The following is a 16,475-nucleotide window of genomic DNA, read 5'->3' as shown; positions in this document are numbered from 1 at the left end:
TATATGGAGTTCTGGGAGTTTAGTATTCATGATGAACCTTACGATAGGTCTTCAATATCAGATCATCTCCCTGCATCCCCACCAATCAGCTGATTGAAGAGCTCTGTGTCACCTTCATATTTAACATGCACAGCCATGTACATGTCTGATATTATAGCTCACTGTCACAAGTGAATCTCATCATCCTGGGAGACCTGGGGTTAAAAAATCACTACATATTGTGAATTACAGATCTTCCATTTAGCCTGGGAGTGTTTCATATTAAATGTATTTTGTTTCCTTTGGTGCTGAAGAGGTTAACAATCTTTTCTATTCTGGTTAGAAACGTGCAGCTCCATCTCACAGCTGTTCCTAACCTGGTCATTTCTTCTCCCTATAAAATCTGGTCAGACCTTCTCACCAGTGAAAGTTTTATTTCCTAGCCCCTTGGAGTCGCTGTTCTGAGTTAGAGATCGTTGTTGTGCAACAGCCCTGGTATGGGGCCATTCCGTTCACTGTTATCCACCCCCACACAGTGCCCACAGCCAATTGAATAACCACAGACAACAGGTCTCGGGGATAACAGCTGATTTACTTCAGCAGAATGGGGAGATATAACATGGAAATAGTAGTTTATAGTTCACGTGGGTAATCCACGGCCAGGACAGTTCAGGATTGGATTCTGACACAGAACTAAGATTCTGGAGCTTTAGTTAGAAGCAGTACTTGCAGGTAATTATAAGAAACTCAAAGTCTCTTGGTAGCATAAAGGCAGAAGAGGGAATATATGGCAATATTTACAGACCTGAAATCCTGTATTCATTTTCTCAACTGGTCACGGTACATGCAGAAATATACTTGAAGTAAATAACGGATAATTTGCGGTGAGGCGGGGGACCCTCGATTTCCTCAACATGCGGAGCAATAGGTTCTTTGGTACACGTTTAGTGCGACATAATCCTGGAGAAACATGCCTTATTCCGGACAGCAGGGATCCAGGGTAAAAAGGTTTAAAAGTCTTCAGTCATCTTGGCTGTAGAAGTCAGAGGAAGATCCAAGGCATTAGGCCTGGCTGTAAGTCTTGAGATGAAGAGAAGGATGAACCTCCAGGTTTGGAGCCTGGAGGGGGGTCAGGAGACCCCTCACTGGAGGTCTGCTCTGGGTCACATCTTGAACCCGACTCCCCAGGGAACTTTCCAGAACCCTGTCTTGTCTAGACAGACACTGGAAGTAGCTCCTCCCATTGAACCTTGGTGACAGGGTCACTGATCAATAGGATAACTCTCATTTCTTGTGTCAGACTTCACATTGTGAGAATAATATAAATCATGAATATATGAGATTAGTGAGTAATGGATTCATTTAAACCATATAACAGTAAGGCTATGTTCACATGTAGCGTTTTTTTCACGGCGGTTTTAAATGCACGATTTTGCCGCGAAAAATAAGCATCCCATGCATTCCTATGGGATTCCGCAATGCTGTATTTTTTTCCGCAGTTGAATCGCTTTGCGGTAAAAAACGCAGCATGCTCATTAATTTAGCAGAATCGTGGCGATCCCACACCCATAGGAATACATTGTTCTGCTTACTTTCCGCATGTGGCTGTGCACACCATGCGAAAGGTATGCAGAACATTTGCGGATGGTACCCACGATCCGGAAGAGGGGAGACTCTCCTCGGGGCTGTGGGTACCATATCCCTGTAAAAAATAGAATTAAAATAAAAAATATTGTTATTCTTACCTTCCGGCATCCCGCGCAGCCTTCCCGCCTCTCTCCATGCTCCCGGTCCCAGTAATCCTTTGCGAGAATGACCATGATGACGTCGCGATCTCGCGGGAGCATGACGTCTCGCGGTCATTCACGATGACGTCGCGGGAGCGCGAAGTCTCGCAGTTATTCGCGCAAAGGATTACTTTTTAATTATTTTTTACATCCTGTCTTTTACTACTGATGCTGCATAGGCAGCCTCAATAGTAAAAAGTTGGTCACACTCGTCAAACACTATGTTTGACAAGTGTGACCAACCTGTCAATCAGTTCTCCAAGCGATGCTACAGATCGCTTGGAAAACGCTAGCATTCTGCAAGCTAATTACACTTGCAAAACGCTAGTTTTTCCGCGGGAAAATTACGGGAATTTAAATGCGATTTTCCCGCGGAATCGAATCCGGAATTCTCGCGGTAATTTCCGTGAGAGTTCCACTACGTGTGCACATAGCCTAAAAGGATAACTTAGGGATGAGTTGAGGTGTACAAAAGCTACTCACGGTCCAGGATTACTTAAAGGGACATACCCAGTCTGGACCGGGTCACTAGAGTTGCATGCTGTTTTTGAGTGCATGCTTTCCTCATTTTCCTATTCCCATTTGGTTTGTACATTACTACCCTTCCCTATATACCTCTCTACCTTTGAGTGTTTTGTATGTTAGTTACTTTTTGTTATCCTTGTTTGTCTTATACACTAGCATTTCTGTCCTAGGTCTCCTGGAGAGGAGGAGAGGACAGCTTAGGGAATAACAGGAGAACAGTAAGGCTAGTGGCCCAAACCTTCTCACCTTTAGAAGTATCTTTGGGAGGATCCTAGCCCTAGGGACAGTGCAGGGTCCCTTTCCCTATTGACGTACAGTCAGAGGGCAGTACAGTGGCTCAGTGGATAGCACTGCAGCCTTGCAGCGCTGGAGTCCTGGGTTTGAATCCAACCAAGCACAACAACTGCAAGAAGTTTGTATGTTCTCCCTGTGTTTGCATGGGTTTCCTCTGGGTACTCTGGTTTCCTCCCACATTCCAAAGACATACCGATAGGAATTTTAGATTGTGAGTCCCATCAGGGACAGTGATGATAATGTGTGTAAAAACTGTAAAGTGCTGTGGAATATGTTAGCACTATATAAAGATTATTATTTATTTTACAGAGTGACATCACTGCTGCTTAAACATAATTTAAGTGAATGGGACAAGGCTGCAATATCACATACAGCAATTTATAATTGAGAAATCATTATAAAAGTGACAGAACGTTCAATAAATTATGGTTCAATACTTTTAGGATTTGAATGTGGTTGAGTTGTTGAGGAATGATGAAAAAATGCACCCTTAAGTTGAAGCACCTGGGCATCATTGCAAAATCAGGTGAGCAGGAATACTCTAATGGCTTGGAGATGTGGCCTTGACACTATTGTTTATCTCTTTATGTTGTATAGTATATTCTTTTTTAGTTTCTTTATCTTAAATTCAGTGAAAGAAATTGTGAGGCAGCTGAGAAATTTATCAAATTCCCTACAAAAATATTGGATTAATCAATGAATCTTTCTTTTCTTTTAAGGAAGCGCTTCCAAGAAAGTTTTATCCTCTCAATATATTGCAATCATCATATTATATAGCACTGTGTAGTTACAGTTGCTAATTTATTTTGTCTTTCTTCCCAGCTAATTCTTCTCTTCTCTCTGGTCTATGTAGAAGCAGGAACTCATCTCTGCATTAATCATCCCCTTCTTCAACTCCTGACCCAGCTGCTCCCTCTTCCCCCTGCTCATGACTCATACAGGGAAAACTGTCCTCCTGCTTCTACATAGAGCTTAGAAGGATTCAGTTAGTCAGTTTTTAATCACATGATGCTATAGATCTAATGGAAAAGAGAAGGATTATCTTGGCAGAAGGACAAAATGAGCAACTGTAAGTACAGTTATCTATTAGATAATATGAAGACTGCAATATTTTGATGGGAGTGCTTCTTTAATTTAAAGAGTAACTAAACTTGGATTTTATTTGATCACTTTCAACTGGAAATCTCATGGCTGGGAAGTCCATACACTAGTTATGGTGTAATGATCCACGCACTTGGGTAGCACATCTGTGCATCTATTTTTTGCATGGAGGCAAAATATGGTATTTAACCAGTTTAAAATATTTATCCAAGTTACATTGATAGTTTAAAAGTGGAAAAAAAAGTTTAGTTACTCTTTAATAAGTATATGGAAAAATTAATAGACATATCAAGTATTTTTCTTACCTGTCACCATGCAGATAAACTTAGCATCTGATCCCTCTGACACAGCTCTGGGTTTCAAAGTTGTTTCAAAACTTGGCTGTGTCTCTTCAGTCAGTTGGGATATTATACTGCAGAATGTTGTCCTGGCAATAAAAAAATGCATATATAAAAAAAAAAAAAGTCCAATAACAAGCATAGTAACACAGTGTGATACATTCAAAAGTCTTTAAGGAGCACTAGCTTAAGATGGTCGTAATTGAAAACTTTAAAAATATATTCAAGAATGAACATTATAATAATTACTGTATCTCTGATTCTTAGAGCTTTCAGCTGAAAAGGATCTTCCAGGTTCAGAAAAACCCTGTCTGTAGGTTGTAGTTTGTATTAAAAAATAACCAGCTGTGTTTTTGTCACTTTCTCCGTGCCCATTATTGAGTCTCTGATGCTGCACCTGACGGCTATTATTGTCTGCAGTGCTGACGTCACATCAACAGCGCCACAGTCACCAAATGATCACTGTCGGAATTGATGGCACAAGTCACTCAGAGCCACTGACCTCACTGATTGGCTGCAGCACTGTCTACATCAGGGCCACAGACAATCACAGGCACCGGGAGCAGTGGTATTGACTCAGCCATGAGCCTGGAGATGGTGACTAAAGCACAGTTTATTTTTTAAAGGAAAGCCCATTTAAAGTGTTTTTATGTGGATTATAATATTGATGGTCTATTTTTAATAAAAGCCAATTTGGGTTTAACTCCCATCACCACAGCTGGTTAGCTCACTGACGCTTTTGAAAACATAAAAAGCCCTTTTCAATGATTGAGTATTCTTTTTTTGTTATTTTTTGGGGATTTTATTATAATGACTAATAATGCTTAATGTTTTTAGGGGTAATATTTCAATGTTAGAACAAATAGATTACAAAAGCATAAGCCATCAATGGTGTATTTGCCCAAAACAAACATTAAAAATTAAACTTTTTGTAAAAATGTTTTTTCTGGTCTGTTAGATTTTACACGTACACATATTGCATAATTAGTCTCTAATCATGCAGAAAAACATTTTGTTTTGTATGCTTTACATAAGTTACCACCCTGTCAAGCAAATTCATGAACAGTGGCATAAAGCAGAAGTTAGAAGCATTCGTATGAAATGACAATGACTAAATAAAATCCTTAATATTAATTAATGCTTTGCCACAGTTTATCTACCTCCATTATAATCTGAATGCTCATGCATATACTAATCCTATGTGTATGGTCCCTGTATGACAGCAAGCACTGTTACTTCATGCGGTCACATAGATGGCCATCGGTGCCACTATCCTCACAGTATTTTGCAGATATATATATACACTCACTGGCCACTTTATTAGGTACACCATGCTAGTAAGGGGTTGGACCCCCTTTTGCCTTCAGAACTGCCTCAATTCTTCGTGGCAGAGATTCAACAAGGTGCTGGAAGCATTCCTCAGAGATTTTGGACCATATTGACATGATGGCATCACACAGTTGGCGCAGATTTGTCGGCTGCACATCCCTGATGCGAATCTCCCGTTCCACCACATCCCAAAGATGCTCTATTGGATTGAGATCTGGTGACTGAGGAGGCCATTTGAGTACAGTAAACTCATTGTCATGTTCAAGAAACCAATCTGAGATGATTCGAGCTTTATGACATGGCGCATTATCCTGCTGAAAGTAGCCATCAGATGTTGGGTACATTGTGGTCATAAAGGGATGGACATGGTCAGCAACAATACTCAGGTAGGCTGTGGCGTTGCAACGATGCTCAATTGGTACCAAGGGGCCCAAAGAGTGCCCAGAAAAAATTCCCCACACCATGACACCACCACCACCAGCCTGAACCGTTGATACAAGGCAGGATGGATCCATGCTTTCATGTTGTTTACGCCAAATTCTGACCCTACCATCCGAATGTCGCAGCAGAAATCGAGACTCATCAGACCAGGCAACGTTTTTCCAATCTTCTACTGTCCAATTTCGATGAGCTTGTGCAAATTGTAGCCTCAGTTTCCTGTTCTTAGCTGAGAGGAGTGGTACCCAGTGTGGTCTTCTGCTGCTGTAGCCCATCTGCCTCAAAGTTCGACGCACTGTGCGTTCAGAGATGCTCTTCTGCCTACCTTGGTTGTAACGGGTGGCAATTTGAGTCACTGTTGCCTTTCTATCAGCTCGAACCAGTCTGCCCATTCTCCTCTGACCTCTGGCATCAACATGGCATTTCCGGCCACAGAACTGCCGCTCACTGGATTTTTTTCTTTTTCGGACCATTCTCTGTAAACCCTAGAGATGGTTGTGCGTGAAAATCCCAGTAGATCAGCAGTTTCTGAAATTCTCAGACCAGCCCTTCTGGCACCAACAATCATGCCACGTTCAAAGGCACTCAAATCACCTTTCTTCCCCATACTGATGCTCGGTTTGAACTGCAGGAGATTGTCTTGACCATGTCTACATGCCTAAATGCACTGAGTTGCCGCCATGTGATTGGCTGATTAGAAATTAAGTCTTAACACACAGTTGGACAGGTGTACCTAATAAAGTGGCCAGTGAGTGTATATATATATATATATATATATATGAAAAAAATATTTAGTCAGCCACCAATTGTGCAATTTCTCCCACTTAAAAGATGAGAGAGGCCTGTAATTGACATCATAGGTAGACCACAACTAGGAGTGTCAAAATGAGAAAACAAATCTCAAAAATCACCTTGTCTGATTTGGCAAGATTTATTTTGCAAATTAATGGTGGACAATAAGTATTTGGTCATTAACAAAAGTTCATTTCAATATTGTGTTATATATCCTTTGTTGGCAATGACAGAGGTCAAACGTTTTCTGTAAGTCTTCACAAGGTTGGCACACACTGTTGTTGGTATGTTGGCCCATTCCTCCATACAGATCTCCTCTGGAGCAGTGATGTTTTGGGCCTGTCGCTGGGCAACATGGACTTTCAAATCCCTCCAAAGGTTTTCTATGGGGTTGAGTTCTGGAGACTGGCTAGGCCACTCCAGGACCTTCATATGCTTCTTACAAAGCCACTCCTTCATTGCCCTGTGGGTGTGCTTGTGATCATTATCATGGTGAAAGACCCATCCACGTTTCATCTTTAATGCCCTTGCTGATGGAAAGAGGTTTGCACTCAAAATCTCACAACACATGGCCCCATTCATTCTTTCATGTATATGGATCAGTCGTCCTGGTCTGTTTGCAGAGAAACAGCTCCAAAGCATGATGTTGCCACCCCCATGCTTCACAGTTGGTATGGTGTTCTTTGGATGCAACTCAGCATGCTGTCTCCTCCAAACACCGCGAGTTTTGTTTCTATCAAATAGTAATACTTTGGTTTCATGAGACCATATGACATTCTCCCAATACTCTTCTGGATAATCTAAATGCTCTCTAGCAAATTTCAGATGTTCCCGGACATGTACTGGTTTAAGCAGGGGGACACGTCTGGCACTGCAGCATCTGAGTCCCTGGGGGCGTAGTGTGTTACTGTTACTAATGGTGGCCTTTGTTACGATGATCCCAGTGCTATGCAGGTTATTCACTAGGTCCCCCTGTGTGGTTCTGGGAATTTTGCTCACCATTCTTGGGATCATTTTGACCCCACGGGGTGAGATCTTGCATGGAACCCCAGATCGAGGGAGATTATCAGAGGTCTTGTATGTCTTCCATTTTCTTATCTTTGCTCCCACAGTTGGTTTCATCACACCAAGCTGCTTGCGTATTGCAGATTCAGTCTTCTCAGCCTGGCGCAGGGTAACAATTTTGTTTCTGGTGTCTTTCAACAGCTCTTCACCATAGTGGAGTTCGGAGTGTGACTGTTTGAGGTTGTGGACAGATGTCTTTTATACTGATAACAAGTTCAAACAGGTGCCATTACTACAGTTAATGAGTGGAGGACAGAGGAGCCTCTAAAGAAGAAGTTACAGGTCTGTGAGAGCCAGAACTCTTGCATGCTTTTAGGTGATCAAATACGTATTTCCCACCATAATTTGCAAAATAAATCTTGCCAAATCAGACAAGGTGATTTTCTGGTCATGTTTTGTTTTCTCATTTTGACTCTCATAGTTGTGGTCTACCTATGATGTCAAGTAGAGGCCTCTCTCATCTTTTTAAATGGGAGAACTTGCACAATTGGTGGCTGACTAACTACTTTTTTCCCCACTGTATGCATGTATATGTGTGTGTGTGTGTATATATATATATATATATATACATATACATCCTCAAAATTCTAGGGATGATGTGTTATGGATCCACATAGGTACTAAGATTTTTGCACAATTGTGCAAAATAATTGAAACAGGCAACTGCAAGAAGTCCATCTGTGTCAGATTTTTTGCAACTTGCTTGTCACAGTCACAGTACTTTCAGGGTCGCAATGTGACCCCATTCACTTTTGTGCTGCAATTTATCAGTGACACCTTGCGAACCTTGGTTTTGTGACAAGTGTTGCTGCCAAAGTCATCATGTACCCCAAGCCATAAAGGGGCCCCTTGGTTTGCAGGTGCCATGGCTTAAATGTTAGGGAACTGCCTATGTACAGCATATTTCCAGTGCTAGAGTGCCAAGGGATTTTTTTAAGGTAGTAATGTTTTATTTTGTTTCTTAATGGCATTTACCGCCTCTCAGCAAATTTTCACTGGTCCTTAATTTTTTTTTAATATTTAAGACCCACTGTATAATATTCAATAAGACTCATGGAGAATAGTGACAGCATGAAGGCATGAATATAACATATAGCCCTTATTTCTCAACAGCGGAAATTACAGATATTCTAATAAATGCCATTCTTTTACATATAAAAGTCAGATTTTATAAACTTGAGCCCATATATATCATATATAAAAGATTCTGCAACAGCATTACCTTGCAGGTGTGTAATGAGAATACCGACTGACACTGGATCGGCTGCAGCAAGCGAAAACCGTCACATTTAGGAGACATTTAAGCAGAGAAGCATTAGTGGATGAATAAAAACCATATGAATGCAATTTAGTAAATTAGACATCTGCTGGCTCTCAAGCACAAATGACAGAATTCACATTGTAGATGTGACATCATGAAATCAACGATGTATCAGATTTAAATAGAGTAAAGAAGGGGGAAGAGCAAATTAGAACTTGAACAGTGAGGTTAACACAATTTTTCATCATATTCTTTTGATGGATCTACAGGGTAAGGGCGCAGTCAGACGGCCACATAAATTGAAGCAAGATCGGAAGACAGTGCATGGACTGACCGGCGGCTCTCCCGACTCAAGCGTGACAGCTGCAAAGAAATACATGATGCGGTCATGTTCAGGTACGGAGAGCCGCCGGCCAGTCCGTGCACTGTGCTCTGATCTCGGACCTATTTATACGGCAGTCTGACTACTCCCTAATAATAGGAATCTTAAAGCAGTTGCACTCTGGGCAATACTTTTTTGTGAGAAGGGTATTTGCTTGGACCCGTGATATCAACTGTTATTTGTGGGGGAATGGCAGTACTGTATTCATCACAATCAGCATCTCCCAATGGACAACATCGACTGTTATAGTACCAATCATTTTAAAGCACAAAATAGCAAGCATGCTGCACTATTTTGTCCGTTTTTTACAGCAGAGACAACAAAGGAGCCTAAAATACACATGTGAACATAGCCTTAAACTGTCAAAAAACTATATTTCAAGACTGGAGTAGTACTTTGATAGCCTACTACATGGAATATCTGCATTAGCTGGTAGAGAGAATCCATTTATTTGCTCTTTTGGATCTATTTGGAAAAAAAAAACTTGATCCCCCCCCCCTCAAAAAACAAAATAGATTAATGCCCATTCTTTGTAGACTTTTGAAAAGAACGTATAAATGCGTGGTGAACCTAACTCAACTTGTATTATTTTAGGTACTTTTTCATTCCGCTGCAAGTCTTTTCAAAATGCAAGTTTTGATTCCATATTAGCCAAATGGGTGGGCTCTTCCCCACAAATCAGATAACTGCCTGACCTCTTGCTGGAGAAGGTGATAGGGAAAACCTACAGCTGAACTTCCTTCCTCCCAGTCTTAAATTTTTGGCTACACTAGTCAGTTTTTGGGTACTAAACAAGTTTCTGAACATTTATAGTGTCCCTCCTGGAGGAGTAGAACCTTAGGCTGCTGGATGATAAGGAAAAGGCTATTTTCCCATATAGGATATGTCACAAAGTTTCACGTATTTAAATGTTCTCCCCCTTAAAGGGGTTATTCAGGACTATTTTTTTACTATCAGCCAAAAAAATAACAGGCAAATAGTTGTTAACTAGCTAGAAACTACCTGCCTGTTCTATTCAGAGCTGGCTCAGAGCAGTCACTGCCCGTTCCTTCCAGCGATTCAGCTGCTCTACGTCAACAGTGCAGCTTTTCTTCCAGGTTGCTCTATTAACAGGTCGTGACTGACAGCAACCTGCTGATTGACATCCAGCTTTCCATAGTTAAGCAACAAGGCGATAGCTGTCTGTCTATCAGCATGACTTCAGCAGTCACTCCTTGTCACCAGACCAGAGAAAAAGAGATCTGGAAGCTTCAGAATCGCCGACAGGAGTGGTCAGTGAGGGCTTTGCAGAACAGGCAGTAAGCTAGCAACCACCTGCCTGCCATTTCTTAGGACCACACTGAAAAAATAGTCCTGGATAACTCCTTTAAATCAATCATTCACTATTTATTGATAGATTGACAGTCAGCTTTCACATAGCAATCTAATAGTGATAGAATGTAGAATAACATTCTCACTTCATCAGTATGATTTATATTAAAGTGCACTGATGTCTCAAGAAGAGAATTTGGAAGAGGTAAGGAGAGCCGCCAACCTAGGAAGAAGGACATATAGCAATGAAAGTGAAGTATGGAGACTTTCTCCGGTACTTGGAGTGAATTTGCTGTGTAACTTAGACCCTTCTCTTGGCTCTGTTGCAAGTTTGTTCTCTTTGCGTTTAACTGCCAGACCTGACAGAACATTTGCTATTTCTAAATCTTTCACCTCAAGTAACCAAAGACACTGTTAAATTTACCAAAAGCCATTGCGGTATAATGAAAGGCTAAAATATCTGAAACACTGACTTTATATACAATAAATACTGTATATAAAGTATACATCTTATTATTGACTTTGGTTTGATTCTACTAGACGTTGCACTACCTTGGACAAATTGGATAGATTACACAAACTGAAACTGGCAAGGTTAGTAACAGCTATTAGAAAATTGCAAGATCTATATAAACACATGCATAAGGCTTTCTATCCACATATATCAGAATATTCACTGGGGAAAGTGGTTATTTCACAGCAAGCACTGCACACATTGACAGTCCATCTCGCGTTCAGACATATCCTCTATCCTCTAGACCAGAAGCAGTTGTTCCTATGTGGCCGTCAATACATATTTGTAATCTGTCTGTCACTGTAATCAACGCATATAATTATAGGAATTGGCATATGATTACTAAGAACTAGTATTACTATACAATAATTATAGCTTTTAGTTCTTGTAAATATGGATTGTATGTACATGTATCTACATGTCCTTGTGCATTCATAGATTTTTGCATCCTTCAAGCTCTTGCAAATGTTTTAACTTTACAACAGAGTTATCAATAGCTCCCAATTTGGGCTATGAATGAAACAAAATCAATTATATATTTAATGGGCTAATGAATTATTAATGCCACAATAGATTTATATTAGCTATTAAAACATTTTTTGTGTAAATAAAACTGAAAGGGGTTATACCAAGTTTGCAACTTATCACCTATCCAACGAATTGGTGTTAAGTTGCTGGACACTGAGGATTTCACCTGGTATCTACTGTATATCAGTCCCATAGACTTGGAATAAAGTGGCACTGTGCTTGCTCAGCTATCATTGCATTCAAGTGGAGGACTCAGAAGAAGACCACTGTCCTCAGTAAAGGTTCGGTTCTCAGAGGTGGATCCACCAGCGATCATTAACTTTACACAAATTTTGTGAACAGATGATGAATTGCAACTCTTTAAAGAGTTTTCTGAAACAGTCATATTAATGCCCTACACATTGAAATGTATAGTACCATGTTGCCAAACCGGACATAAACACAACATTGACGGAGAAGTGGTGCACCCTGGTGCAAATGATTGGCAGTGGTGCGGAATGTCTGAACTTCACTTATCAGATATTGATGACATATCCTAAAGGATTGCCCATCAATATTAAAATTTCAGAAAACCACTTTGAACAATAAATAATGAAAAGCTCTGCACCATTCTAATATAGTACATTACTATTATCAGGATATCTAATTTTTCATTAGTGAATTAAATTCTTAGAATATTCCATCAGCTGACATAGAACATAGAAGTGTACAGGTTTTAATGTGTCTCCACGCATCTCCCAAAGGCAGCCATAGAAAAGTACACAAATGGAAATTATCTTGGCTGTATGCAAATTACTGTCTTTACCACCTAACACCTCCATCACTTCTGTGATCTGGCTGTAAAAAGTGCAAAACACAATAGTGCAATACAGTAACTATTAATTTATCAGTTATTATCCTATTCACGAGAATAGTGGTTTCAAAAGGATTAAAAACAAACTTTCACAGACACCTGACCCAGCGTTGCCACTTATGACTGGCTTCTTCCAATAGAGTGGAGTGGAATGATGTCTGGCGACATCTCAAAACTTATGTACTCCAAGGGTTTATGTGTGCCCACCAAATATTCTATGGCTCAGCCCTAATTTATGTGTGACTCCTCAGAAAAAGCAGAATTGTGCCAATCAGGTATTTATAATGAAACACAGTTAATTGCATCTAATGGCTCAAAACATCCAATGGCTTCAATATCTAAATAGCATGACAAACAATTTACTTACCTGTTCTCTGGCCTCATATTGAGCAGGTAGCTTCTGCTGTCTGCCCGGGGAGTGTAGACTGAACCATTACTGTCTTCACTGTCACTTGTACTCCCATTACTACTTCCATGGGAGTCATAGAACCTTCCATTCCCAGAGGGTATGCGGTTCATTGGTCTCCTTGTGCCCATCTTGAATACTCCTTTTATTGGCCAATTATATTAGCCACCTGCAACCTCCTAGAAAGATTGTTTAAGACTTCCTCCGGAGACTAGAACCTGGGAGAGAATGTAAAATGTTTATAACTTTTATCTCAAGAATATACGCATGTGGCTGTAATCACATCTCAGCTGCCTGTACCAAAAGTATAGAAAATAAGAGCTAAACAAACTCATATTGAAATATGGAAGTGTGGCGCCCCTGAGGCTCAGTCGCCAAAGAGGTACTGCACCTCCTCCTGAGGTGTGGTACCCCACCATCCAGGTAAGGTGGAGACTCCCAACCATGCTCCAACACCTGCACCCCACACCACAAAGTAGTGTAGCAAAGCACCTTCGGCGGCTCCCTGCTTGGAGTATAGCAAAGCACCCATTGGTGGCTCCCTGCTTGGAACACGAAACGTGCTGGGAGGTGGGTGGAGTTAGTATATATTTCAAAGAGGGCAAAGAGTTTAGGGATTTGGTTATTCAGTCATTCAGGCATTCAGTCAAGCAGTCATTTAGTCACTGGGAGTGAGTGAGGATGCAGAAGGACAGAGAGTGAGACAGAGAAGATCCCTGGGAGAGGGATGGATGAAGGAAGTGCTGCAGCAGGCCACAGTGACCTGGGTCTGCTGGCACAGGAAAGAGACATAGAAAGGAAACCTGATTGTTCCATAGAAAGAAAGGATTAGTACGGAACGTGAGGAGTAAAGGAGAACAGAGGACGTGGGTTAGAGGAGAACCCTTCCTAGAAGTTCTAAGCGCAAGGCCGGGGCCCGTTCCCCGAGGTTGTATGGGTACTAATGATCCTGCAGCAGACACCATAGGAGTAGAAGTTAACAATACTTTATTCCCACATCAGACTTGGGGGCACAACAGCAACTTAATAGTGAGCCGGGACTAGGAAGCAAGGAGTCCCCGAAGCAGGCTACAGCTGTCTGCCGTACAAGGAAAGTTCATAAGAACATTGGACAGGAGGAACTCCAGTGTAACTCAGTACTAGGAGTACGTCATATAAAGGCGCTATAAGAGGAGATGTTCAGAAAGGCACATGTTGGCGGAGTGTTGGAAACTTGGAAAGGAGTATTCCATCTGGCCTGGAGGTTGACTGAGTCCCTGACCCGGAGGACACGGCACGGAGGCAGGCACCTGTTTGCACAACAGACTGTGAGTAAAGCTTTGGAACTACATGCTCTGGTGTCCTCCACTTATTCTTGCGCCAACACACCTGCACTGCTACCTCCTGGTGCCCGACATTGCCTCACCTACGCCTTCCCTTTGCCTCTACATCTACAGTGCCCTGGGACTACAGCTCCACCTGTGGGGAGCTATAACATCTTTGCTGTGCCATACCACCAGTCCCAGAGGATCTGCATGCAGTGTCGGCTTAACATTTCCCTTGCCGAACACCACAGGTGGCGTCACGAACTATTCATTTAATCCACTACATTCCACCATTCAATCCCCTTTTTTTACACTGGGCGCCCTGGGCCACGGACCGGGTCCCTGCTGCTGTGACATTCCCATCTGAGAGACCGGCCCGGTACCGAGTACCCCACAGCCCTGGGGGGGCGACCCAGAAGCCCTTTAAAAGTAATAATAAATCTAACATATTAAGCTAGCTATTCACTATTGATTTTGGATGACCTATAAGGCTAAACAAGTCAATTTTCTGCCACCTGTTGGTGCCATTTAATGACACAAATAAATGTGACAGTCATTAATTAAAGGCATATAACTTTGGAGAGTTGTTCTTCAATGATCTTTCAGCCATTGTTGGGTTTGTAGACTTTCTAGGAATGTTTATACTGCTTACTCCACTCTCTGATCAGAAACGTAGGGGTATAGTAGTTAGCGGTCAGCTGAGTGACTCTGATATGTCAATATGACATATCAATAGATCCTTGAACAGTAACTATGGTTTCATTTTTTTTAAAAATTATAATTACTACCTACATGCAGCCGATTGGTGAGGGTCGAGTTTCCGAGACCCCCACTGATTGCTCACTCTGCTCAACAGGAAGAAGCCCTGATTTTGAACACAGAGCGGTGTTTGGGCTCAATAGAAAGTCTATAACCCTGTACACAGAGTGGATTACCAGATCATAGACTTTCTATTGAGCCCCAATACCATTTAGTGCATGCACTCAGACACAAGCTAGGCCCTTCTTGCTTCTGAGCACAGCAGTTTTTTGAGTGAGCATGGGGGTCTTATAACCCGAAATCCCACCAATCTGCCGCACATGTTAAGTGTAATCTATTATTTTAAAACAAAACGTTTAAATGATAGTTGCTCTTTAAGTTTGATCAACTTTAATTTACCTTAGGTAATTTAGGCTTTTAACTCAGACTAAACATTCTTACATAAACCTAAACTTGGTGCCAAATGGAAGTGTAAAACTTCTCATGAATTACATGATGCAACAACGCAAGTAGAAATACCATATTAATCGTTTATAGCAGTTGCCTTTCATTGCTGCCTAGTCTGTGCCTTCCAAGAACTGTACCAGATTTGAACTCTGGAAAGTTTATGCTCCTTGCACCTGTTCCTCCGCTTTACATGTTTTTTCGCAGTGACACTATGAAAAAGTTCTTGCAACTTTTATACAGTGCAGAGAACGCAAACTTAACAAACAGGACTGATGTGCTCAGGCAGAATCATCAAAAAGAAAAGCAATAATATAAAGTGTAATGGGCAACATCTAAGGCCAGACAGGTTCTGGTAGTGGGGGACTCAATTATTAGGGGAACAGATAGGGCAATCTGTCACAAAGACAGGGATCATCGAACGGTGTGCTGCCTACCTGGCGCTCGAGTCCGACACATCGCTGATCGGGTTGACAGATTACTGGGAGGGGCTGGAGAGGATCCAGCGGTCATGGTGCACATTGGCACAAATGACAAAGTTAGAGGTAGGTGGAAGGTCCTTAAAGATGATTTCAGGGAATTAGGCTGTAAGCTTAAAGCAAGGACCTCCAAGGTGGTATTTTCGGAAATACTTCCTGTACCACGTGCCACGCCAGAGAGGCAACGGGAGATTAGGGAAGTTAATAAGTGGCTCAGGAATTGGTGTAGGAAGGAGGGGTTTGGGTTCCTGCAGAACTGGGCCGACTTCTCAGTTGGCTACAGGTTCTACGCTAGGGACGGGCTGCACCTCAATGGGGAGGGTGCAGCTGTGCTGGGGGAGAAAATGGCTAGAAGGTTGGAGGAGTGTTTAAACTAGGGATGGGGGGGAGGGTATTCCTTTTATAGGAGGGGAAGACAGTGCAGATAGAGACCTGGGCACAAATAATGACATTGGGGGTGGAGGTGGCATGGGGGGTGGGGTTAGAACAGTTAATAATTTAAGAAAGAATAGAGGTACAGAGAGATACATAAAGTGCATGTATACTAATGCCAGAAGTCTCGCCAACAAAATGGAGGAATTGGAGT

General features: G+C 41.7%; 1 protein-coding gene across 1 annotated transcript in view; it reads right to left on the bottom strand.

Moving 5' to 3' along the window:
* ALPK3 (alpha kinase 3) overlaps nt 1-13,115 on the bottom strand; it is a 142,994-nt gene extending 129,879 nt beyond the window's left edge. Inside the window, exons 1-3 of the mRNA XM_073579366.1 lie at nt 12,865-13,115; nt 8,871-8,912; nt 3,992-4,113 (exon numbers count right to left, since the gene is read on the bottom strand). Of these exons, the coding sequence (XP_073435467.1) occupies nt 3,992-4,113; nt 8,871-8,912; nt 12,865-13,034 (334 nt within the window). The 5' untranslated portion in view covers nt 13,035-13,115. The remainder of the gene's footprint in view (nt 1-3,991; nt 4,114-8,870; nt 8,913-12,864) is intronic.
* Between the last annotated feature and the right edge of the window lie 3,360 nt (nt 13,116-16,475).

Source organism: Dendrobates tinctorius, unplaced genomic scaffold, assembly GCF_039654945.1.
Source record: "Dendrobates tinctorius isolate UK_male_01 unplaced genomic scaffold, ASM3965494v1 ptg000062l, whole genome shotgun sequence".
NCBI lineage: Eukaryota > Metazoa > Chordata > Amphibia > Anura > Dendrobatidae > Dendrobates > Dendrobates tinctorius.
Note: the sequence above shows the minus strand (reverse complement) of the source record. Positions and strands in the feature narration are given on the sequence as shown.